A 26,326-nucleotide genomic window follows, 5' to 3' on the forward strand; every position below is an offset into this window, starting at 1 on the left:
ACAACAGGGTATATGAAATAGTACTTAACTTAAGTTTTAGATAGCATGTAGTGTACTTAAAAAGATTTAATCTAAGTACCTTTTTCCAGGTTTATTCAATAGAAAAGATTTTTTTTTTCTCCTCAGTTAAACCAATGCAATCAGCTGAAGCATAAAGGTTGAAGGTGTAAAAGAGCATTGGGATCACTGATATCAGTGTAAACACTAAGAGAAGCCCCAGTAAGCCGTATCATACAAGTACTGCTCATCAGGTAGGCCTCTGTATACTTCATACTATTAATAATATTACTTGAATATGTAAATACAGCATTGATACTTTGAAATCTTTCTAGAACATTCTAAAAGAACATAATCACTCTGCTCCAAAACATCCCTCTCCAAATCTGTTCTCATTTTTCATCATGTGTTAACAAGATTTACCTTGACCATGAGATCTGGAAAAATAAAGTAAGAAGCACATGCTAATTCAGTTAGTCCATTTTTCTTTAAAGAGAAGACAAGCTGTGTCTAACACACACACCCTTGCAATCACCGACCTCACCATTTCTCTACTGCGTTTTTAAATGCTCATTATAAAACTCAGTGAAGGGAAATCGAAGGCACTGACAAATAGCATTAGGAGCAGCTCACCAATCTGTCACACCAGGAAAAACCCATCTGTTTGTAGAGTGATGGCCAGTAGGGAGTGCATGCTAGGAGCAAAATACAAATGCCTGGATCCTCCCCAGCACCTCTTCCAGCTGTTTATACAAAGCCTTGCCGACCTTCTTTCCTCATCTCTTTCCAGTGTCAGCTTCTTTTTACTCATGGCTAAGCCACAGTTGTTTACCATATACCAAAAAATTCAATTATCTTAAAGTCTTCATGTCAAAGTACATCTGGTTTGGAAATGAGTCTGTCTTAGGCCCACCTTTCATGTAAATACACACACCCACCTACATGGAAAAACGCCTGCATGTTACAGATTTGCTGAGGAACATGCAGTAGTACCCTTATCATTCCTATCGGGTATAACTCAAGAAAAACCTCTGAAAGTTCAAAAGGAAAGCAACAAACTGTTGTTTTAATGAGACTCCATTAGGCAGAACTCTATTCATGAATCTCACAGATCACTGTTTTCATTAGCAAACTACATGAGTAACAGCAAAGCTATTTGTACAGCACTCATTGCTTGGATGCAGGCTCCTGCTCTGCCAGAGTGCTGTCTTTAAGATGTTCAATCCAGCACCGCTGTTATCTCCTCTGTAAGAAGAACTAAAAAACGAACATAAATGAAGGGAAATTTTATGGCTGGCCAACAAAGGATCTTTCCCAGCCAAAATCAGGACAAAGGTTTTAATTTATTTAGGAAATTAGAAGGCTGGAAAGGCATGATCTAGCAATCTCTCCCTAATGTGAGTAGTCCTCACCATGATACATAATCCCATGGTTTCACTGGGCTTCACAATAGATTTTCTCATTAAAGACTAAGCACATGAGTAAAGATTTGATGAGCAGGTCATCAATACATTACTTGCATAAAAATACTATGAAACGCAAATTATACATTAGTTGGAGGCATTTGCTTTGAGTTATTTTAGAGCAACTTGGCCAAGCTCTTAAAAAGAGGCATGCAAACAGTCTGGTTTGTTCACAGAAAAGCTAAGACTGTGTATCAATTTTTCTGAAGTACTACCTCCACTCATCTATGTACAGAATAAGGTCATGGTCTGTCAATATCCTCAAAAATCCATTTTGTACTTCTGAAATTAAAGTATTTTGACATTTAAATAATCTTGTTTTGTAGACGAATAAATATTTAAGTCAGTAGACATATTTGCAAATCTAAAAATACGTTAAAAACCATTACTGCATTCAGAAAATAGCAGCTGTACAGCACTCCATAAATCTACTTTTTCTGCTTCCTCTGAACAAAAGCTGTTCCAGTTTCAGATTTAAGACTCCAGTTGACTACTGCAGGACAAACACATCTGAGAGAATAAACCAGACTCCTTTTTGATCCTGAGCCTTTCTCCAGTGGTAATTATGGCTAAGGCAGTGCTTACATTTCAACTGTTCCATACAGCCACCAAACTACTCTAGAAAATGACCTAAGTACTTATGAAGTGTCCAGTATACACATGGCCCCATCAGTTCTCATGAGATTAATGGTTAAATCTTTTACACTAAATGAGGGAATACAGGAGCTCTATACTTCACATATCAGGCTGCCTGTGGTAAAACAGAGAAGGCCTGCAGGTTTGTAGTGAAACCCCAGCTGAGAAGGGTGATGGTTCTCTACTATTATCAGCTCTAACTTCAGTACATGGTGAAGGTCTGTAGGTCCCTGCTGGATGTCTTCCAATGGATCACACAGGACATCTGGACTACGAATCTTCTAGTTCTCAGGATTCTACCTATGTTTTGCCCCCAAAACCAGGGGTGACTGGCAAACTGGCAAATTTCACCATTGCTTGGAAGGAATTAAAATGTTCCTTGTCCCCAGGCAGGGTGCATGCCACCAAGGCTTCTCTGGAGCTGCCCTTGAACAAGATGCCAAGACACAAGACCCCAGGTACGGGGCTTGCACTGGCACCTGGCATCTCCTGAGCACACACAGAGAAAAAACACTGCTAACAACACCTCATCTCTCCAAACTTGCAAAGCTGTGGATAAAGTACCACGACCCTTCATTTCCTGCCTGTCAGTTAACTGGAATTCATTTTTCAAATTCAGGAGCTAACACACTTCAGAAAACAAATGTTATTTCAAAAAACCCACCTCTTTTACCGAAGAGTTTGCAAGAAAGGTACTACTGAAAAGCCACCTAACAGTCTGATGTGGACTCTCAGTGGGGAATCACCAAGAAGCAGAAGTGAGGAAAAGCTTTCCTTAAGAAAAAAGTATCTGCCTTTTTATAGTAGCTTTGGGAATAATACATTAGAAAAAGGAAAAAAAAAAACCCAAAAAACGAGAAGTGATAAGAAGTAGATATGGGTACCATTTAGAGACTGGTCTGAATCTGTAACCAGGGCTGGTTACTACCATGAGCCAGGCTCTATATGAATACTACCATGTTCAAGATTTCAAAGGAGGGAGACAAAGCTTTCATGCTTGCAAAATGTACTGCTTGCTTATATCACATGTATGTGCAAAAACCAATGCATTGATGATTTCAGTTTCAAAATTCCTTCATTTTTCTAGATGTGTCCCATGAATATATAGCAGAGATAGAACATGGGACCATGCTGGTGTATAGCAGATGATAACAGAACACAACAAACATTTTATTTGCAAGTATTATTATGACAACATTCTATACATGCTTACACCATTTTTTGCTGAGAGGCAGCAGAGGAACCTCAGTTAGAGACAAGACCTGCATTGTTCTAAGCTAAGTAGAAATAGGAATTCCAATGTAAATGCCAGAAGGGTTCAAATTTAGCCCTGTAGTGGATTTACAAAGAGCTGAATGAGGTCCAAAGTCTTTTAGGATATGTCAACAAATCAAATTGAAAACACAGCTATTCCAACAAGGAATCTGCATGTACTTACATATTGGTGTATACCTGCCATGTAAGAACTGGGTTTACTTAACGTAGTTAGGAAACTCTTCATTTAAATTTTATTTGTTTTTCCCTTTTGAAAACTGCTTACTATTTTCTTTTTTTCTTTTATGGGCCACCAAATTACATGTGACCAAATGTACCTATTTAGGAAAATGGGTTCCATTAGTATGTAATCTTATACTTGCATTGTTTTCTTCTGAAGGAAAATAATGGAGAACAGGTGGTGATGCTTAGCATCAGGCTCCTGTTTCTAGAATTACAATCTACTGGGAGCCACCAGCAATCTCTGAAAGCTGTCATAAGTGCTCAGGAACTAGTATGATCCAGAGCACACTCAATACATTAAAGCGTCTTTTTGAAAATTTAAGTAGGTGTGACAGGAGAAAACCGGCTGAATGGCGCAGGGATTCTAACGTGTCCCTGCAAAGGGTCGTGATTTCCTTCTGCATCCCACAATAAATAACTCAAGCTGGCCTCCATTTCCACAGCAGAAATTAGACATTTAAAAAATTCAAATAGGTACCATATGCGCTATAAACCTTTCTGGTTTAGCGTTCAAATGCAGCCGCGTTCGTGTTGTTGGAAAATATGGGATTTAAATTCTCCTAGAAGAACTTTAAAAAGCTGTTCCTTTACACTTCTTTATTCTTTTCTGAGTGCTGCAAAAAACAGCAAGGCCAATAAATATCCCCCTGATGTAGTTTGAAAACCTACTGATGTCATACGCGCAGAGTTTTACCCCGTGAGTAAACCCAGTCACAACACCAAATGGATATTTCTTTGTTTTGTCAAATGGATATTTCTTTGTTTTGCCAATCCCATCCTCACCTTACCAAGTAGGAAGCTGTTTAGAAAGAATTCTATAAAACTAACAATTGTGTTTCTCCATGTGTTCTCATGATGAATGTGAGGCAGAAACAACGCTAGCTAACAGATCTGTACAAGCAAACAAGCATTATAGCCATGTTTTAAAATTTGGCTCTGAAGCTGAGAACTTTGACAAAGACAACACATATTTGCATGGCAATTTCAAATGACATGCAGTTTTCCAAAACCAGACATAGAAGGCTGGCTGATATCCCTAACTACTGTTCTGTGTCAGATATGCCAAGATACACACTTACATGAGGAAATAGGTAATGTAAGTTTGTTTTGTGGCATTGCAGTCTAGGAAAAACTTGAATTAAAAGAAGGTAAAGTTATTTACAGGGGCAGATTTTCTGTTGGGAATTGTCAGTCTCCCACCAATTTCCACAACAGTATGTCAGGTTGCACCAGGTAGTTGGATTGTACTTTACATTCCACATTTCTTGCATACCTATACAAGATTAATGTTACATTTATTATTACTGTGTTTACTTCTTTTGGGAGATCTTACTTAAAGTCAAAGCAGTCCCTGCAATTTAAAATCAGTTGACACTAGGCTAGCTTTAACAGGCTTTGGGGCAGAGTATATATGTTCTAACCACCTTCAGTCTCACCTGTGTTAGCTTTCCTCTAAAATAGGAGGCAGTGTGATGAGCTGCGATTCTACAGAAATAATTTTCTTATTCAACAGTGCTCAGGAAATTCTTTTACTGCTTCTAGTTTTCCTCAAAGTCCCAGTGTGGAGAGAATGTCCTGTTGAACAAGCCCTGCATGTGTCTTCACTTGAAGGAAGTCCTGTTGCTACCACAGGAGAAAATGAAAAGGTGCCCATTATTTTAAGGATACTACAAAAGGAAATCCACCTTACAGAAGCAACAGAAGTCCAGCCCACAAAACTGGGAGCAATGGCAAAAGACAAGTGTTAAGGGAAAGAGGATGGCAAATACTTTTTCTTCTTTGCGTTGTGCTAACAGTTTTTCTTTTTAAACGTTGTTTTCCAATGTGAAAAACACAACTGTAACAGTCTGGGGTTTTTTAACCTAAGAAACACTAATTTTGCACTACAAAACTTCTTAGTCTTTATCAGTCTTCCCATCTGAAATCAGGTTGCTGAAATAAGGGATTGTGTTAAATTACCCCATGAGATCCGCCTAGAATCAGCTGTTTCTCAATTTCCTTAATACAATAAATATTTCCCCCCACTTATCACTCCTGTTAACCTGGATCCAGATAAATAATTGTATTCTCTCTAGTGTGTGCATGACCAGCAAACTTCTTGACCAAAAGACAATTTCAGAATTATTATTACTGGTGATGAGCAAACCAGAAAAAGTGCACAGCCTGATTCCAGGAAAGATTTAATGTCCAGATAAAATCATCCTCGTCCTGTTTGTGAACTGACTAAATTTAAACATTCGAAAACAATACAAATGAAAGTGCATTTTGCCATTTTTAAAGAAATCTGTTTCACAATACTTTTATTTTACTTCCAAACTTCAAACTTATCTTCAAAAACTATTTAGAAAAGGAAATTCTCTGTGCTTTGACCAGGTAGTAAGACTGAATAATGAAATCTAATGAATAAATAATTGTGAATATTTCAGTTCTGAAAATACCTAATATGTAGAAATCTGTTTGTTGGGTGTTTGGGTTCTTTTTTTCCCTAACAAGAACTGAAGTTTTGTGTCTTTATCAAAATTTGTCAAGAAAAAGTTCTTCTATGGTATTTTTGCTTTTCCTGGTTCTAGAGATTGCAAAAGCAATTCTAATAATATCAGAGTAAAAAACAGAAAATATGTTATAACCTTCCTGCTTAATCCACGTACCATAGATAGCCTTAGTATACATGCATATGCATGCAGATATTATATGTCAGATATAATGTGAAACATAAATGTACAGGTCCAAATTAGGATAAACTGTTACAATGGGAAAGACATTCTCCTTACGATACCGTCCCTAAAATTATGTCCTTGGATAAAATTCTCCAAGGGTTTTAAAGGTAGAAATGCTTTTGTTGCCTTCTGAAAATCTTTTTTCCACACCCTAACTCATCACTTGCTAAGTCGATAGCAGCACAAATTCACCGTAACCTGGAGCACAAAGATTGGGCTTAGTTGTCACAAATACCACAGACTTACAAGTAGTGCATGGCTGAAATTTCCTTTCAACTCAGAGGGCTTGCACAGGTGGAAAAAAAAATAAATCAGTGCAATTCAGGGAGAATAAGATTTTCCAAGTTTTAATAGCTCACAGTGACTTCTCTTTACAGAGAAAGAACTAGGGATTTTAAATTTATATGGATGCCTGAAGAAGTGGAAGAGTTATAACATTGCCTTTTGTTATAACTGCTCATTATATTCCTACCACACTTTTTTTCATCCTCAATAAATTCTACTACTACTACTAAATTTAGCTCCATGGTAGAAGCGAATTCTTTTCCTCATGAAAGGAGAATATAAAGGCAATAATGAGGAATTTAGCTAAGGAACAACAGTGTGAAAACAAAAGATAAACAGGGAACTGAATGCCTGGTTTTCCCAAAAGTCTCATTTTCATTGCCTTCCAGACAGAATAGTTTTACCATCTTTCTTCAAAGAACAGAAATCTTAATTTCCAAAAGGGTTTGTTACCAGATGAATCTGTCCTGAATTGTATCATTCTGAACTAGTTGGTAGATGGTACATATATATCATATATATGAATTGCATATAATTCATGAGGGAGAGTGTTCATGGTACTGTGATTTCAACAGTTCTCTGATAAAAAAGCCTGTTTACTTTTTGCCCAGATTGCACTTCTCCATAAGCAAAACATTAGTATCTTGTGGCAACACACTTCAGAGACAAACTACTTTGCCCTGCATTTGACACAGTTGTTCACCCTTCTCAGTCTGTAAAATCTGGATCCAATTTTCAAATGAAAGGTCACTTTGCTGAACATTTATTTTCCTGTGGAATTACTTTACCAATGTTTCGTGAATAGACTCTTTTCAACCTTGGGGGTTATTTATTTAGATTTTTATTCTCTTCAAAATGTTGGTGGAAAACGTTTGTCTGCTGGAGGGGCACCCCATGCTTCTGATCTGAAGATTGATGGACTTCTACTGTCTAAAAAGCAAGTCAGCAATCAAAAATACAGACAGGAGGTTAAATGATCATTAAGTATCTGAACGAACTGGGAATTACAACCCCAGTTTCAAAAGTTTGTCAGATGAATTAAGTTCCTATCTAATTCAGAATACTGGGAACTTAGATTTCTATACACTGAAGAGTTTTCTAAACTGACCAGTGTAATATCACAGAGAGAATGGTAAGCGAGTGTGAAAGCTGAGAAAGACAGAAAACGAATTCAGCAGTAACCTGCCGATTCAAGAGCAATGCAGGTTCTCAAAGCAAATATTTTTCCTATCAGCATTAAACTGAGATATTCTTCTGCTTGGAATCTCTACAAATAGTGAATAGAGCAAAATATTTTTCCTTGAATGATTAAAAACAAAAAAGTAGTTTTTTATTCCAAGAATTTTGATGGGAAAATGAAGCAGTCCCAGTGAAGTTTTGCAGTTTCCATTCAATGATTTTCTATTTCCTCTTAAGCACTAAAAACACTCACAAATTCTGATGTTTCCAGGAATTCTAGAACCAGAATATTTTGTCAAAAAATGGAATTCCAAAAGTAGAAAATAGGTTAGGTATGCATCTTTTGAAAACAAATATTTCCAAGGCAAATTTAGAAAATAATTTTGTTTAAAGAAATATTGGTTTTAACAGTATCATTTTTAACCTGTGTACTAACTATTAAGCTTTATGACATTTAACACCATTCATTAATTCTCTGAAAATGCTCTAATTTCTGTTATGCAAATGTTTGGATTGGCCATCTATGTTATCATCTTCCAAACATTTTGAGTTCCTTAAAATATCATATATTTGTTTCAGAGAAGAGCATTTTTACATTATGGGGAACTTCAGATGGCATACAATAGCAAGTTTTTGGAATCACTGACATAAAACTTTAGCATAATTGATGACAGCTGACAATACATTATACTTAAAATGACAGGCTTTCACTCATGGGTTAATCAAGTGGTCCCTTTATGCTTTTGAAAGAAATGGTCATCTGCTGAATACAGATCTTGGTGCAAGTTTCAGTAAACTTAAGTAAATTCATTTTAATTTACACTCACATAACAATGAACCATCTTGGGAAGGTAATTCCACTCTGTGCCTTTGAACTGTTTGAATGACTCAGTTTAACTTCTGCATCCTTTAATAATAATGATACAATTCTTTGAAGGTAATGCAACATGGAAGTTACAGTATTTCTTTTTGCGTATGTCAGAAGTCTGCTGAATTGTAAGAAAAAACTTAGATGATCTGGATAAATGTCTTCAGGAAAAGGAGAGGCAAGATTCTGCTCCAAATCCTACTTCTTATTTCAAATAAAAATTTTGATTTCTTTCAAAAGAAGCACCTACTTCTTATTTCAAACTCTGTGTCATAAAAACAATTTCTGTATTTTCTCTTTTTAAGCAAAGAAATGTCATTGGATAACCAAAAACAATCTCCAAAGCCCCAGATTTTTATTAGTCTCACCAGTGCATTTCTATCAGTAACAGCAATGCTGTGACATTAAGATGCAAGTAGCAAACCAACACTTTTATCACCACATCATGCAGACCTGTATTGGCTTCAGTGGCTGACAGTGCATAGGCTAGAAAAGACCTGGTAACTTCTCCAATCATGAGCCCATCAACAGAGAAGATGTATTATTTTCAATCAGCTGTCTATTACCAACTCTATTTTTTTCTTGAATGGTTGTGCAGTGCTGATCCATGCACTCTAATTTTATAATTATTTAACAATTCATTTTTATTTGCCATCTTACAAAGGCATAATACCACTGTCTTGAGAGGAGAACAAGAGGGAAGAATTTGGAGGTTTTAATTAAATTTAGAAAGTGCTGAAATGAGAACAGACACAGACAATGTAATGGAGCTGTGACCCAGGCTTCCTCTAGACATCTAGTTAAATCAGATGATTTTCAAAAGTGATAAGCACCCATCATCTTCCAGCTATGACCTGTAAGTATTGCTGGAAGCTCAATTTGAAAAATCAGACTACTTACATAAACTGCAAAAGGGAGCTGACAGCCCCACACCAGTCTGGAAAAAACAAAACCAGCCAACCAACCAACCAAGCATTTGTGGCCCTAGTAAATATTGTATCGCATGCCCATTAAAAGCAGTGTGTTCAGATAACCAGTATTCTATATGCACAAAATCAGCGAATGACAAATACACACCATTAGCTGGGATTGTTTTTTTTTCCAGCAAAAAAAGATTTCCAATTTTAACACCATTTTTGTTGGTGTTAAAGGGTATTTCAGAGTAGCAAGTTCCTTTCCACTTTTGCTTTAAAGTGAGTAGACTGAACTTGGAAACTTCTATCAAAACTCATGTACTGCATTAGCCATAAATGTAACAAGACTCATCACAACAATTAACTTGTCAGAAGATGTTATGCCTTGCTTTCAAGTACAGTAGAGAGGCAGCAGCTCTGCCAAGCTGTTTACTGAACCTGGGTGGTTGGAATGCCAAAGTAAACAGGTGTGTTAGCCCTGGCTTTTAACTAGTCTGGAGCTTGCTGGTGGAAGAGATAATCAAAGGAGACTTTTTAATTTTGTTTTCAATACTATTGATATTAATTTAAGTCAGAACTGGTAACTGGAGACTGCAGCCAAAGGGAGCAGCAAAGGGAACACAATATTTTTTAGACTGCAGATTCCCTCTTCTGGCTAATGTGAAGGGAGATTGAATAAAAGCAGAGAAAAGATTCCACCCACCACCACCAGCACTTACAACACAATGACTTCTGATTAGGTTCCCTAAAACCTCTGCTCAAATAGACTTGAAATACAAAGTAAAAGATTCTTGCGTTGTTGACTCTACTCCTGAGTTGCTCTATGTCTTCAGTTGTATCTGTTGGTAGATGGAGCCAACCAACCCTATACTTTCTTGGTATGAGAGTATTTCCCATTAAAACTGTAGCAATTTTGGAAACATTAGACTTTTCAAACAGCTGTAAGGTTGTGCTAACAGCAGAAATGATAAATATAATTTGCACTAGTAAACCATTCCATTAATGAATCACTGAAATACATAAAGCATATTTAAAGGAGGAAAATCTCACTTTAGTCTTCCAGGGTTGGATATTTTCACCAGCTTAGGATATACTTCACTAAGAGGCAGGAGGAAGTACTGGCTGCTTCCACCATGAGTTCATAAGGAAGTTACTGTCACTTACTCTGCTGTCAAGTCCAAGTTTGCTGATCTTGCCTATAGCGAACTCTGCCCTTCAAAGATAACTGTGCATACAGAATGGCTAAGAGGGCTAAGATAAAATAAGGTGAATTCTGAAACTAAATTTAAGTCAGTTCATTGATATATATAGTGCTTAACAAAGAAGCTCACTACAAAATTACAGGATGCATTTATGAAGTTTCTATAGGGTATGAAGATACTCAGCCTGATGCATAATGATAATTTGGGAGGGAAAAATTTACTCTGGAGCAAAAAAACACCTTGAGGAAGCAACAAAGGGAAGCAAAAAGACAACCCAAATCCTTCAATTCTAAGTGATGAATGACACAAAAATCTGACACTTTTTTGAAGTATTTACTTCTGTAGCTGACTAAAGGGTAGCAAAATTCTTTGAAAAGTCTCCCCTGACTTATGCGTGCTACATACTTTGCAAATCCATCCCCAGCCTCTTTGTTTCTTCATTTTTCCATTTCCTTTTCATTATAAATCATGTTTTCCACTTGCCGCAACAATTGCTTTGGAATATTTAACATTTTGTCTAGAAGTCTCTCTGGAAAACAAACCCACACTGAAGTTCAGGGGAATATTCACACTGATACACATGGGCATTGGATAGGATATGAAATCGCCTACTGTCATAGACCCATAGATTGACTCCAGGAAAAAAATATGCCTAATACTTATATATGTACATCCTGAGATTAAAAAAACTACACAAATGCTTACATTGAACCATATATGCTTAAGTTTCCTGATAAACTGAAGTACCAAGTTGGGTTATTTATGATACTGATAAAATATAAATTAATATTGCACATGCTGATAAAAATTGAAAATTATTTATAAACTACAAAAGTACATAAAAGGTGCCATAATGTATCAGAGCAAAGTGGTTAGCATCCTGCTACTTGCAAATACTCCAAGGAGTAAGAGCATAGGCAAGTACAGAAGGATATCTCCCAGATGCATTCTTCCAGCTTCAGCCAACAGCAGCTTAGACCCATCTGAAGCTTTAAGTTTTACCACTGCGTTTAGTACCTACCACTGCAATCTCTCATCTCTGTGCCTGTTTCATCTCCGTTTGAGCAGTTCCATATGTCTCCTGCAGCATCATGTGGCAATGAGCTATATAATAGGAAAAAGTTCCTCGCTGCCTGATAATTTCCCACCATCTTGCTCTTCTTCTAGGGCAAATACTGAGTGATTGCTCTCCACTCACCTTTTCCAAACTCTTCAGTATTTATTTTATATATATCTGTCCTGTTCTCCCATGGACATCCCTTTTCCAAACTGTAGAAGTTCTCACTGTATGTGTCTAGCGGCCATCACGTTACGCCATTCATTATGCTGTGTACATTACATTTTGCCATGTACATTGCTTGATACTGTAGAAATGGAATTTTACCCATAGTTTTTATTTCTCAGATGCTCAGTACACTGACATTTGTGGTCTGTTTAAGTTCTTACTGTTCTGAATACAATTCATTAAAAACTTTTGTGCCTCATTAATCCCTCATTTTCCAGACAATTTACCAGTAAGTTGAACAGCATCAGCCTCTAAAAGATTTGTGTGAAACTTTGCTTGTAGCCTCTCTGCATTGTGAAGCTGGCTGCTTAGTCCTGCTTACTTTTTCCTGGCTACTGATCAGTTATTACTTATTCTATTTCTTTGATATCTTTATAATTGAGCTATAGATCCCTTCACACAAGTTCTTGAAGAGCAGTGGTAAATTACTTGCCAGAAATGTTGTTTGATTTTGATTTGTCATTAGCCTGGTAAGAGCGTGCTGTTTTGAAAAATTAACCTTAATATTATCTTTACAAACATAATTAAGGCTAAGTAATAAAAGACTGTTTTGTGAGGTAGGCTGGATGGAAGAGGGAAGCCTCAGCCTCACACATGTTATCAGGACGGCAGGGCTTTTGAGGTTTTTTGTTCTGGAAAATATTCAGGTGAAACGTACTGTGAAAATAAACTTTAGAAGAAGCAAATGTTCACAAAATGCCTCCTAGTAGCTACTGTTTAAACTAATTTCCTGTCGATTGGGTCATTTAGGACAGAAGAGGATCAAAAGTAAAAGCAGCGTGATGTTTTACTAACCACTGGTCAAAGCATACAAGCACAAAGACTTTCAGTGAAGTCAACAGCACCAGGAGCAGCCAAGCTCCCCGTCCTGCAGTAACACATATATGTTGTACCACTGACACCACATGAACTGTGTTCATGGCTGGTCTTTTCTGCTCATGCTATTTCAGCAGCATGGCTCACTGAAATTCATCCCTGTGCCACCTAAGCAGCCTTTTGAGCCCTTCAGCTGGTAACTGACAGAACTGGTTTGCCCTTCAGTGAACGGGAAAACTGAAATGTAAAGTGCTACATCACAAAAGCCTTGCATTTTAAAAAACCAAAACAAAACCAACCCAAACCATCAACACCAGTCCCCCCCAAGCCCCAAACAAATACCCCCACACAAACTCTACAACATGAGACCTAAATGCTGACCCGCAGCCAGAAGGAGCACTGTAGGTCAAACCAGGGAAAGATAGGAAATAAAATCCAGAAACTGAGTGTTAGTCTGTTGTGCAATCTATTTTCACAGAATCCACTAAATCAGTGAATTCCACTGCAGCTTTTGCTCCTACTGCTGCTATAGCCACAGTATCTGCGAAATGACTTAGACACATCTCTGGAGAACAGCATGGGTCCAATGCTTCCAAAAGGCCAAAGTCAATACATTCATGTGTCAGATACATGTGCCAGGGTAGTCATCCCAGCTGCACAACACATGATGTGTCAACTGCTTTACATAGGGTGGGTCAGGAAGAGGCTCATTAAAGAGAAACGCTACAGCTCTGCTTGCAACATCTCTGCATCCTTGTCCAGATTTACACCAAAAAAAAATAATGACACTGCTTCAAGAAAAGGGTTATTCTGGATGAAATTCAAAACCTATACAGAAAGGCCAGAGGAACTGTGTACATTAGATACAGATCCATCTCAATTTTTCATGTCATTATTCTACTGTTGAGGGAACTGCACAAATTATTCTGATTTAACTTTTCCTGTAATAGTAATTAATTTAAATTATTCTGATGCTCAAATCAAGACTTTCTTACATTGCTGATGAAAGACAAGAGAGCTCCTTTTCCCTAAAGCATGCTTTGCAGTGAGAGAGTCTCAGCTGGATGTTTTCCTCTGAGCTGAATTTCTCTCCTTTATGGAAAAGGCCACAGTTCCACTCCCAAAAGGCATGCAGTACCTATTTGCCACTGAAAACAGTCAAGGAGTTAGGTACATAAATACTCTTCAAATTCGTCCTATCTATAAACAGGGCCTAACCTTTGAGATGGCTTCCTGTGCAGAAGCATGCAGCACCTCATGGGTAAGACAAGAAATAGCACAGTATGTTCTGCAGAGTAAGGAGCCGAAATGTGGCATTTCTGGGCAGCATGAACTTCCACCTGTGGCCACATTTTTTTGCTGCATCTGCTGGGAAAGAGTGCTGGAGTGGAGCAAGTTTCATCACTTCTTTTAACACTGAATTGTGACCACCATTATGAACATGCCCCTCAGTGCACCTGAAAGTTGTTCCTGAGCAAGTGAAGATATCATCACATGGCTGTTACAGACAAGAATGTGTTTTCTCCCATTTTCCCCATCCTTTACCCTCCCATTAGGACCTTTAGTTGTAAAACAGACTTTAGTCCCACCAAATTCAAGAGTGACAGCTGCCCCCAGACCTGGTACTCATACACCGTTGTATAACATATGCACCAACTTCTACTTATATAAAATCTTTAAAACAGAATTAAGACGATGCTATCCTACTCTTTGTCTGCTTGCTGTAATTAGAGAGGGATTCTGTGGCTAAATCACTGAGACAAGAGCCTGAAAATGTCAAATGGTATCTCAGCTATCCGGGCCTGTCTGTGGTATATGCCTGTTCAGAAGAATGAAAGATTTTCACAGTGCTAATCCCTCTTATACACACAATCTGCGGTACATTTGCAATTCTTTTTTGGCTTTATTTTTAACAGGGCCTTAAAACATTTTTTTCCTTAAAATGACAACATTCTTTTCTGCCCTCTTTGTTCATGGGGCTTTGTGTGCTCATAAACAGTTTAAGAGTTCCCTTCACACCTGCGGTGCACATGTGTGCCTGTAATAAAGAGTCTCTTATCTATCCTTCACTGATAACTTTCAAGAACAGGGTTTAAGAAAAGGCAACATCCTTGCAACTGTAACAAATAAACCCAAATCCCAAACCTACAGCAGTGACAGTAAGGCCAGTGTGCCTGGAAAGAGGGAAACCTGACTCATGAAGCTCATTAGAGATCTGCTTTCCAAAGGACTGAGGAACATCTCCAGTTTTACTGCCTCGTATTTAAACCCTCCCTAACCTGAATTCGTTGAAGTGCCAGTAACAGACATTGCATGAATGCACATCATCTGCCTATCAGTCATCTCCATGCATAAAAGTCTTTAAATATTTTATAAATGTTTTTTAATAAAGCCATCCAAAATCCCTGTCATGCAGAGGGTCAAATATGTGCTTCCCAGTTTGGTAAATCAGGAAAGCAAGCAGGGAAAAGCTAAACATTCAACTTCAACTTTCAAACTTATTCCTCCAACCACCTGATAACCTTCTCCCTTCAGTGCTCCAGACAGTTGTTTGTTCTACACTTGAAGTGAAATACAAAGATAAAATAGCTCCTGCATTTTTAATAATAATAATGCTGTATTTTAATTTACTATTTATTTCGCTCTACCATTGTTGATTAGATAATAGTTAAACCAAATTTTCATATTCATACAGGGAAACACTTAGGCTAAGAAAGGCTAAGTTGGTACCACTAAAATCCTTAGAAAATCTTGCACTGTCTAGTACATTTTATGTATTTGTGCAATACCAAAACTTAGAATCTCCTAATTCCCATGTATAAAAGATGCACCTTCTTTCCCATTCTAGTCACTTTGCTAGAGAAATGAAGGGACAGAGTCCTCCTTACCCTCCTACTGGCCCTGAAGCTGGAGCAGAGAGTCTGAGTGGAAGGCAAGCAGACCTGCAACTCCTTTCCAGCTGGCAAACCCTGCTCAAAGACACAAGAAAGCAGTCTGTACCATCTCAACATTTTGCTTCATCCTTCCTTGATGTTTCTGGTCTCCATGTTACTTATTTGGAAAATCATGCCAAAAATCTTCCCAATTAACATAATCTGAGCTATGCTAAAGCTATGCTGCTACTCAAAAACAACTTGCTCAGAAAATTCCAAACACCTCACACCCCCCGAGACTTGTTTGCACAGCAGGGAGCAGATCAGCATGCATTAGACTGCAGTGCCATGATTTCTCTTTTTCACTGCCTTGTGCTGGTTATACTCTGCAATCACCAATGTCACTTGCTGGGCCCCAACACCGAGGTCTCTGTAGAAGGAAAACCCTAAGTCTGCCTAACCACAGGACATTTTGTGATCAACAAGACTTTCCCAGCCTCTTTCAGCTTAAGCACTGGTACAAAGTCTGAGAGAAATTTCCCTCCACAGAAAAAACCTTAATAATCTTCTGGTTAGACAACACCACACACTACATTCTGATACTTAATAAATTGTCATGAAGCTATAGTACACGCATTCACTTGGTCACTTCTACTTTTAGCAATAAAAAGCAGTTGGGACTGAAGTTCAGTTGCAATTTGTTGCAGCTGCTGTGGCAAGGACCCCCTCAGAAAGTAATTTCCAGAGGATTCTTCTTGTTAAAAAGCCATTTCCTTGGCAAGGAGTGGGATGTCTGGAAGATAGCAACAGGGACAAAACCAAGTGCAGAGGCTTACAAGAATTCCTGAAGAGCCATTAAAAAACCCATGTATTTATTCTAACAATTGCAAAAACATTTATTCAGCTAAGCAGTTTAGCCCCTCCATCAAAATACAAAGTATATCCTTTAAGCCTAACTTTTGTTATGCAGTTTTCCTCACTACCCCTAAGATAATACATGAAGCAACATCAACTCCCTTGTAGCTCTATGTCATACTGGACAAACCATTTTCTCTTTTTAAAACCATGCTCTATAACAGAGCTTTGAACAGGGACCATATAAGCCAAAGCACACTTGTGTTATACTCCACATGAACTCTGCAGTAAGAAAATTGGGGAAAGCACTCTGGCACACCAGCAAATTAAGCTGAAAGAGCAGGTGGCAGGTGAAGTCTTCCTTAGAGCTTCCAGCATTGGGAAGCTCAAAATCTATTCTCAGTAGTGACGTAAGAAAACAACCTAAGCTATTTGAGATGGGATCCAAACACCATTATATATGCTGGACCTAGATTTCTGTGGGTTCTTTTGAGCTGACACGAATACCTGTCGTTGGCCATCCAGAGTGCTGCGGCTGTACTTCATGAAACACCAGAGTTTTGCTGATGAAAAAAGAACATATAAAATAAAAAATGCTACAAGGAGGGGAGGAAGTCCTAGGAAAGCAAAAGACTAAACAGAAGATGGTAGCACATCTGTCACTATTTTATTTATCTAAATTTTTTTTGACAGTGTAAATCTTTCTTATACTTCTGAAAATGAATTAAGTTAATGCCAGCTAGATTAGTTAGGCTTAGCATTTTGCGTTTCTGTTAGTGGTTTTACATACAGTTCTCTCTCCTCCTTCCAAGACCTTGCTTTACAACAGTGTCCAGCTTTAGAATCTTTGCAGGAGGTCAAGAAGAGGTGCACCATTTTCTGTAGGAGCACATAGCAAAAGAAACAATTTGGAAATTACTCTGCTTTGTGCAAAAGGAAAAATAATGGAGCTTGTCCCCCATCAGATGCACTACTTTCCCCGATGCCTTTCTAGTTAAGAATGAGATTCCAAGAATACAAGTTTCCTGCTGCAACATAAACGTATTCTCTTTGCAATTCCTTTTAAGAGATCTCCACTTCAGGCATTTCAGATTTGCAGGGAAGAAATCACACTGACAGCAAATCACTGCTTCACTCAATGCAAGCTGCCAAAACGCGTAGAACTGACCCCTGTCCTCTCATTCACTGGACCGATAAATATGCTTTTAAAAGCATGCACAGCCTGGTTCACACTTACATGATGCACAGAGAATGAGGCAGAGGGCTTGCAGAGTGAAGCAACACCTCATTCCCGAGCATGTGCAGAACAGTCCACCTTCACATACTGCTAAAAATGCTAAGCCAGTGCCATTTGCGCTACATATGTGCAACATGCATGTCTCCAAGATTCATTACTGCGCGTTGGAAAATTCAATCATATCAAAGCTTAGCTTCAAGAAAGTCCCAAGGGGCTGAACTGTGTGCTTATGTGCTTTGAGGGGGAAAAACCAACAACTCTTACATTTGTATTGTTTTTTGTAGCACTGCTCCAGTCTTCCCTTTAGCTGCTAAATGAGTGAACTCCGTGCTCCTACTGTGTGTTATACCCATTCATTTTCATAACTCAATTTCTGTTTGTGTGAACACAAATATATAAATCATAGATGGATTTAAGGCCAATCCCAAGAAAGCTGTAACTACAATGAACGAAGCTCATTATTTTATTTGAAAACTGCTGTGCTTTGGTCACGGCCATGTGTATCCTTTTATGCCATCTCTCTCTAATGCTACTTTCTGTAGCTCATTCTAGAGCAAAGGTTTCTGCAATGACCTTGGAAGTATCATAAATTAACCTATTTTCACATTTCATTGTAATGTGAAAACTGCTTTGTGTTCATGAAATTTTCCATTCAAATAAATCTGTCTTTCAATCACAAAGAGAAAAATGATACTGAAGAAAAGTGACAGTTTGGGAATGCACATGATCACTGCACACCTTATACCCTGATCAAAAAAAGAAGAGGTGAATGTTTGTGTTCTCTAGTGAAAATAAAGACTTTTGCAGGTAAAAATGATTTTTAATAAAGTAACAAAACAAACCTCCTGATCTTGGCTTTCATATGGGCCTTTCACATTGACAGATATGAAGCTCATAGAAGCTGTTTTCAACCTAAAGGTACCTGAAATACAGCCTAGAACACAGCACTGAAAGACAAGATTTTCCAAAGGATCATCCTCAATTCCCCAAAAAGACAAAACAAACAAACAAACAAAAACCTCTTGGAGTTTTACTGATGCAGGAAAAGCAGAGAAGCGTCTTCTGGTTTTCTTCTCTACCTTTGTAGTGTCATACAAACTTCAACTCCTCAAATCTATCATAAATGCATAACAACTGCAGTGCCAACATCAACAAGAACCTCCCCAGCACCATAGCAGGACATGGTGACAAGCCACATGCTAACGATGAGCCAAGTGGGAGCTGCAGTCTGGGTCCAAGTCTGACTCATTGCACCCTGACTCTTGTCAGCCACAACCAGTGTGTACATGAGGGGGCAGCATGAGCTTGGCAGGGTCTTTAGCAAGTCCAAGAAGGAATGGAAGGTCTCTGCTTTGAGGGTGTTCTCCAAATTAATATTTCTACATAAAACTTGTTTGAATGTACTTTAAAAATTTCTCAGCTACACAAAACCTAAAGAGGAAAGCAATGCTCAGAAAACAAACAGGAGCAGGAGCTTCGTGGAACTCCTCCTCTGCAGAGTTAAATCCCTTCTAAACGACATTTCCAGGGCGAGGCATTTGTAAGTACAACTGTAAAAGAACCAAAGGCTCCACTGACAAACCATGAGATATGAAGTGCTTGCAAGATACATCCGGTGTTGAGATAATTAAAATCAAAATCAAACTTGTGCTATATTTGCATCTGCAAAACATCAGTTAATCAAACATAATGAGTTAATCAGACTCATTTTTTTTCTGAAGGCAAAATATAATCATGCTTCATCATCTTTTGTGTTGTCCTTGGACTCTGACAGACTTTCCAGGCAGAAATAAACTCTTCGTAAGTATTTGCACACCAAATAGCTCATCAAAGTGCTGGAAGATTTCTAGTCATTGTTGCAACATTAATAGGAAATAGTTGTATTAAAACCACTTTATAGGAGCTTTTTCTCTATATTAAGAAGTCAAATAGCAATAACAAATTGAAGGGGACACCAAGGATGACCCAGGAAGGAGATAATACTCTGCATCCCATTTTTGCAATCAAGAGACAAGCCACTCAGCTATTTAGCAAGACTGCTGCCAGTAAACCAGTATGCCTCCCAGATTCCTAAGAGCAAACAGCAAGAGCAAAGAATACATTCTCTGGTGACTTCTGCAGATTTAGCAATTCTGTATTTATTTCTTTCTCAAAAAAAAAAAGCAGCTGTTGCTGGATGTAATTTCTAGGTATTGTAATTAATTTATTTTTAATCCCATGTAGAAATAATTTACACTGTCTTGTTTGCTAGCTATTCAAGATATTGTGGTTACATTTTTGGTGTCTTTGGTACATTTTATTGTAACATTCTCAGGGTACTGCAGTCAATTACTACATCTCACGCTGTTTTACTTGCTACAAAGCATCATCCAAGCATTCTCTAGCAAGTCCTTGTGGGTAGCTATGTCCTGTTCAAGAAACACATGCATGTTCATGCATCGATACGTATGAGATCAGTGTCAATGTAGCCGTTTGGATTAATGCCTTTTTGGTTTGGTTTCTGTGGTCTCAAGCTTCTTAGTTCAAGCTGTGATACAGTTTAAAATAAAATAAAAATTAAAAAACTTTATTAAACCGAGTATATTTGGAATACAAAGGCTGATCTAATATCTGCCTATTGTGCCTCTGCAGTGTTGAAACTTGTCCCAGCTTTTCATTCCTCTCTCTCTTTTCCAGACCCCATTATCTCTCATTCAACCCTGCAGTTGTACCAGCCCCCTCTCTTGGCCATCCCAGTTCCCTTCATTGCTGCTGCTCCCGTCTGTGTGGAAAGTGGGAGGAACAGTCCCAGTGGGAAGCACAAACCCAACCAGCTATGCAGCAGCAAAGAAGAGCTGAAACAATGGCTTGTGGCCAGGACTTGGAAAGGGCAAAAGATAATAGCACCCATGGATTAAAGAAGGAAAATGGCTGGAAATACGGTTTGGTAGGTCTCAGCCTACTAGATCATTACAGGTGGTTGAGTATGAAGGAGAGCAAACACCAGCACTGATGGAGGGGACTGTATCCCAGACGCAAGAAGTGATAAAGACCGTGAAGTGAAATAACGAGGTTATAGGGCCATCATCCAGGAATCTCTGGAAAGGCTATGCCTTTCCATCAGAGCTACAATATGTGGGATTTTCCCTTTCAAGCTGCATCTCTATAGCTGAGTGAGAGTGTTCACATGGAGAGCTTGCCCTAACACAATGGAAGGTATAGCTAACAGGCAGAAAAATTAATCCACCATCGTGGCTAATCTGGCCTTTTTCATTTGTGACTCTATTCACTATATCATATTTATTTAGGGAGATGATAAATCCAGAACAAGTTCCCAGAGAGGCTACAATACAGAAGTTTTAGCTGTTCCTAGAAACAGCTCTCTAAATCGAGTTTTGAAAGAAAATCAGTGCCAGACAGTATACAGTACTGACCACCCTAAAAAATAACCTTGTCTAACATGCTCTGTATTCTGAGCAAATTTTTCCCTTGTGCAAATGCTATAGATATTTTCCGATTCTTTGTGAAATTCAGAAAACATTAACAGTTTGCATAAAGGGGAAACCAGGAGAGACAGCACAGAGCAGTGAAGACAGTGAAATCTCACCGATTTAGCACGTCAGTGCTTCTCATTCTCCGCTGATCCAAGGCAGTAAAGGGAATAAGAATAGAAAATAAATAATATTCCTCAGAAAGACATAAAACATAAGTCTTACTAAAATCCTCATTTGCCCCAGCAGTCCTTCCAGCAACTTGTATCAGCTTGCTTTGCTCATGTGAGTATTTTCATTAATTTGAACTGGAACTTTGCCTGACAAAGGAGCACTGGATCTTCCCTTTCTGGGCAGAAGCACTCTAACTACCAGCTGAAAGACATCAACACTCTAGATAAGCCATGAACTATTGTATCTGTTGATTTATTGCTGATTAAAGACTCCCAAGTTGCTCCGAGTCCAGAGAATTAACATAATTGAAAAACAAATAGGTTGCTGGCTGATGGGCTTTTCATCAGTTTTGGCGAGTCCTCCAGTTTCCACTATGTGTATCCGCAGAGGGTTGAATGCACAGCTCAGAGCTGTCACAACAGCAAAATTCTATCAATTTTCCTTTAAATTGCATATCCTTGTCCTTACTAAAGCTATTTCCTAATTGTAAACAGGACACTCGACTCACGATTTAATGTTACCAAGACATAAAATGTAGCCCTACTTTTGACACCTTATAAATTCTACTCATGCAACAGATTATTTATGAAAGAAAAGCACAGGCCTGTTCTTCTAGCAAACGGCTTGCAAAACTTCAGTACAAAATCCCATAATCTAAACAAATCAAGTACTAACCTAATAAGAAGGTACTTGAAAAAAAATATGAAAATATCATGTCTTAACTGGTTGAGATGTGTGACACCGCTGCTAAAAAATGCAGTGGCTTACCAATCCTGCAACTGGAAGTATCACCAAAGATAAAGTACTATCACAAAAGCTACTTCTTTTTTTCTATTTCTCTCTTTTCTCTATCATCTCCCTTCTGTTTTATTCTCTTTTCTCCCTTCCCTTCCATCCCATCCCTTCACTTCTGTTGCTTTTTCTTCTTTGTATTGCAAGTCACTGTTAATTTTGTTGCTTCAGGCAGATGGCCGAAAGTAGCATCTACAATTACTGGTAGCAAATATGAACTATTTTCATGGACTACATCTGTGCAGGAGCCAGGGACAGGGTCTCAGGGAGAGGGTGAAATCAGCACCAACAGCCCTTAACTGGAGGTCAGGCTTTGCTTCCCTGGGAGCCAAAATCACTGACTCTCCAGGGGTCTTTGCTTGTGCTACAAACAGGACCCCTTACCATGCATGCCATCTCTTCTACCACTACAGATACTTACAGCGTTATCTCTGATTTGAAGCGTACTTTGCGAGTTCTTGCCAGTAACTGCAAGTCCTCAGCAAGCTATCCAGGTTGGCAAGTAAGGGGCAAATCCTGCAAAAGCAACTGGTGGACAGTGCAACTGTTTCCCAGGAACTGGGTGACTTACAATCAATCATTCTCAACTTGTGTTGAATATACATTGAAGTGCTAAGGATGTTGTATAAAGTGAAAGGTAGCAAGATTTTCCAAAGGACAAAAACTATATATCATGTTTGAGTCTGTACAGCGCAGCCCCACAAGTACCCACATGGAAACTGATGAGACTGAAGCAACGCTCAGCTGGAAAATGGGTCCTATGTATTGGCTTTTTATGAATATACAGAAAACCAAAGAAAGCACAAGGAGAACATATAAGAAAGCGTATCATGCTCCTGTATTTCCTCAAGGTGATTTAACATAGTAATTATTACAATGTGCACTAGGAAAAAGCACAGTACTTTAGTAATATGAAACTTCAACACAGCATCTGTTACCAGACTTTGCTCAGAGGTAAGGAGAGGTGATCAAATTCTAGGTAAATTATAGAACAATTGAGTGGTTAGGGAAAGAAAGCTTGGAGGAGTTTAAAACCAAATTTCTCACACGCAAAACCCTAAACTGCCACCACTGTTATTACGCCTGCACACAAAACCAACTGATAACATTCAATTATTAGGAAGCTGATGTGAAACACTTTCAGTGGATTTCTTGAACTTGCAGTTTCTCCATTGTTTTAAGAGAAATGCAGGCAATATACAGATCCCTCAGGCACTGAGTATTTTGCCGTTTTAGTGCTGAATGTTGGCAGCTCCCTTGCTGCTACACTGTTTGTTGCTTATGAAAAGCAGCTATATTTAGAGGTATTAGTAATACCAAGCAGTATAAAAAAAATCTATGTTTTCTGAAGAAACCTACCTCCATCAACACTACAATGCACAACATTCCTACCATCCCCATTGAGACCTGACATGGTAGTAGAATACTGATGGCTTAGAATACTACTTTGTAGCTTACCACTGAGATAGCTGCATGAAGATAATTTTCTACCAGACTTCCAAGATTCCAAGCAGGGTAGAGAGGAAAGAAGACTGCATAAGTAAGCCAGACTGCATAAGTAAGCCAGGGTCTTTTTTTCATGCAGTTTTTCTTCCTTACACACTTTGTATTTAGGGCTATTACTGCCTACTTATCTCAGCTGGACATAACCAAACAAAACTTCCACAACCATTGAAGCGCATACTGGACAAGTAACCTAGAATTTATTTACTGTCATATTAAGCAAATGAATGTGGCATAAACTATTCCACTGGGACAGCATGGATTTTTATTCCCATCATGAAGAAAGGTAACAGAGATCAACTTGCCAGGTGTGATTTTTAAAACCAAGTTTGTTTCACCACTGTAAACACAGTTGTCACTTCATGCTCAAATATTCACCAACTGTTTAAATTCAATTAATTTACTGCCTGAGAGTTACAAGAAATTTTTTTCCTTTACTTCTAACAATGCTTTGAAGAAGTCAAACAAAGAATTGCTGAAGATGGTAATTTTTTTAGATTACTCTTTCTTCCATCAATTATGAACCCTATAGAGAAGATGCAAAGGTTTAAAACATCCCAACTCCCACTCGCAGTGTTCGTAACACCAACTGTGAGATGTTATTGTCTCAGAGAATCCTGAATAACGTTAATTAACTGATTTAACACAGGAAAGCTTTAAAAACAATGTGAGGGAAGGCTGGCAATTATTTGCATATAGCACGCAGACAGACACTTGAGCAATGAAGAGATGTCCTACCTCTCCTTGCCGGTGATAGTGCTTGGGAGGTTTTCCCATCTGCTCTAGGATTTTGCCCTTCTTACTGCTAGCAAGTATCAGTCCCTGGTGGATGCCTGCAGATCTGTTGGTTGTCTGAGTTGGAGCCTCCCCCATCAGGGTGGACTTGATGGAGTTCACCTTGGAGCTGGAGCTGTCTAGCTGGGAGCTCTCCACGATCAGGACCGCGGCTAGTAAGAGGAGACAGCAGGAGCACTTATTCCACATCAGCACGATCATCTCCCCTCCCCCCAAAAGGATTATCTTTTCTTTTTTTTCTCTTTTTTTTTTTTTTTTAAGGCAAAGAAAGCAAAAGAGAGAAGAAAAAAAAGTTTTTTAAAATATCTCCCAAAGTTGTTAACAAATCAATGGATTTCAATGCCACACACTCAAGGAACTGCTGCTCGGAGAGACACAGGAGAAAAATAATTAAAAAAAGAATCCCCTAGAAGAAAAAACAAAAACCACCAAAACACACAAAAAACCACAAAAACACAACTGTCAAGTCTATAGTCACTGAGCAACTCTGATCTGTGAAGTGATGCTTTTTCCTCCAGGTCCTCGAGAAGTCCAGGCAGTTCTTTAGGAACTGAGAGCAATAAGCCAGGAGGCAACTGCACCCAGGGCAGCTCCCCACCAGTGCAGGCACCAGCACGTTTGCTTGAGCTTCAGAGGAAGAGTGAGCGAGTTACTTCCCCCCACTCCTCCTCTCTTGCTGCACAAGCCAGCAGAGAGGAAACTCAAACCAGATCCAATCCAAGCAGCACCGGCAAAAGCTGGGCTTAGTTTTCTTTCACTCTCTCTCTCCCCCCTCTTTAATTTTTATTCCCCTCCTCCTTTTTTCTGTCTTTTGCCTCAGCCTCCGGAGCCAGCAGGAGTGAAAGCGCCCGATCTCCTCCTCCTTCTCCTCCTCCTCCTCCAGCCCGGCCGGTGCAGTGCGAGGGACTCAGGGCACCGTGCGGCGCGGCTGGGGCAGAGGAGCAGACCGTCGCGCCGCTCCCCCTCGGCTGGGTGCTCCGGCAGCCTCTCGCTGCCCCCTTGTTGTTACAGCTGCAAGCAGCGGGTGCTCCTTCCTCCTTCCCCACCCCGAGGGGGGACACGCCGCACAGCCACTGTCACCCCCTCCGTGTCCGTGTGTCTCCATAGTGCCCACCTCTCCGGATGCCGCTGTCCCCCCAGCCTGGTGGGTCCCCCTCTCTCCGGATGGGGTGTGCCCGGGTCCCACGGCCGCGGACATGCGTGTCGCTCTGTGGGCGCGACATCCCCGCTGTCCGATCCCGAGGCTAAGGCTCGCCGAAGGTGATGGGTGCCGGATTTCCGCACGGGGTCCCCAAGTGGCACTGCCAAACTGAAGCGTGTGTTGGGGTGCTCCCCGAAACTCTAGGAAAACTGGTTCTGAACGTCAGTCCTGCAGGGCCGTGAAAGCAAGGGGCTGGCACAAGAGGGCTGCCAAATCTTACAGCAGAGCCTGCACAGTCCACTGCCCAGGTAAAAGGCATGTCCAGCCACTAATGCTGTGCTACAGGACTCTTAAAGGTGACACTTCTCCGAGCCACGGTGCCACTAGCAGCACCAAATAACTATTTTGTTCGCTATTTTGCATTTACCTTCTCAATTTCCCTGGCACAAGCACAAATCTAATTGCTGTGAAGCACCCAGGTGCTACTAACCCACAAGCTCAGAGGCACTGCTGCAACACCAAAACACAGTGTTTTCGAAGAAGGAAGGCAACCAGGACACAGGGTGCAAAATTAGCACAACTGGGGCAAACCCAGCTCTTAAATTGTCCCTGTTACCAACAACAGAT

At 39.4% G+C, this 26,326-nt stretch overlaps 1 protein-coding gene across 1 annotated transcript in view; it reads right to left on the reverse strand.

The window, feature by feature from the left end:
• DKK2 (dickkopf WNT signaling pathway inhibitor 2) overlaps nucleotides 1-25,638 on the reverse strand; it is a 40,839-nt gene extending 15,201 nt beyond the window's left edge. The window contains exon 1 of the mRNA XM_061355167.1: nucleotides 24,502-25,638. Coding sequence (XP_061211151.1) covers nucleotides 24,502-24,759 — 258 coding nt within the window. The 5' untranslated portion in view covers nucleotides 24,760-25,638. The remainder of the gene's footprint in view (nucleotides 1-24,501) is intronic.
• Nucleotides 25,639-26,326: the final 688 nt, after the last annotated feature.

This window comes from Neopsephotus bourkii, unplaced genomic scaffold, assembly GCF_033783945.1.
Source record: "Neopsephotus bourkii isolate Nb327-2 ecotype Australia unplaced genomic scaffold, CSIRO-AGI_Nbou_v1 NB_787, whole genome shotgun sequence".
In the NCBI taxonomy this organism is placed as follows: domain Eukaryota; kingdom Metazoa; phylum Chordata; class Aves; order Psittaciformes; family Psittacidae; genus Neopsephotus; species Neopsephotus bourkii.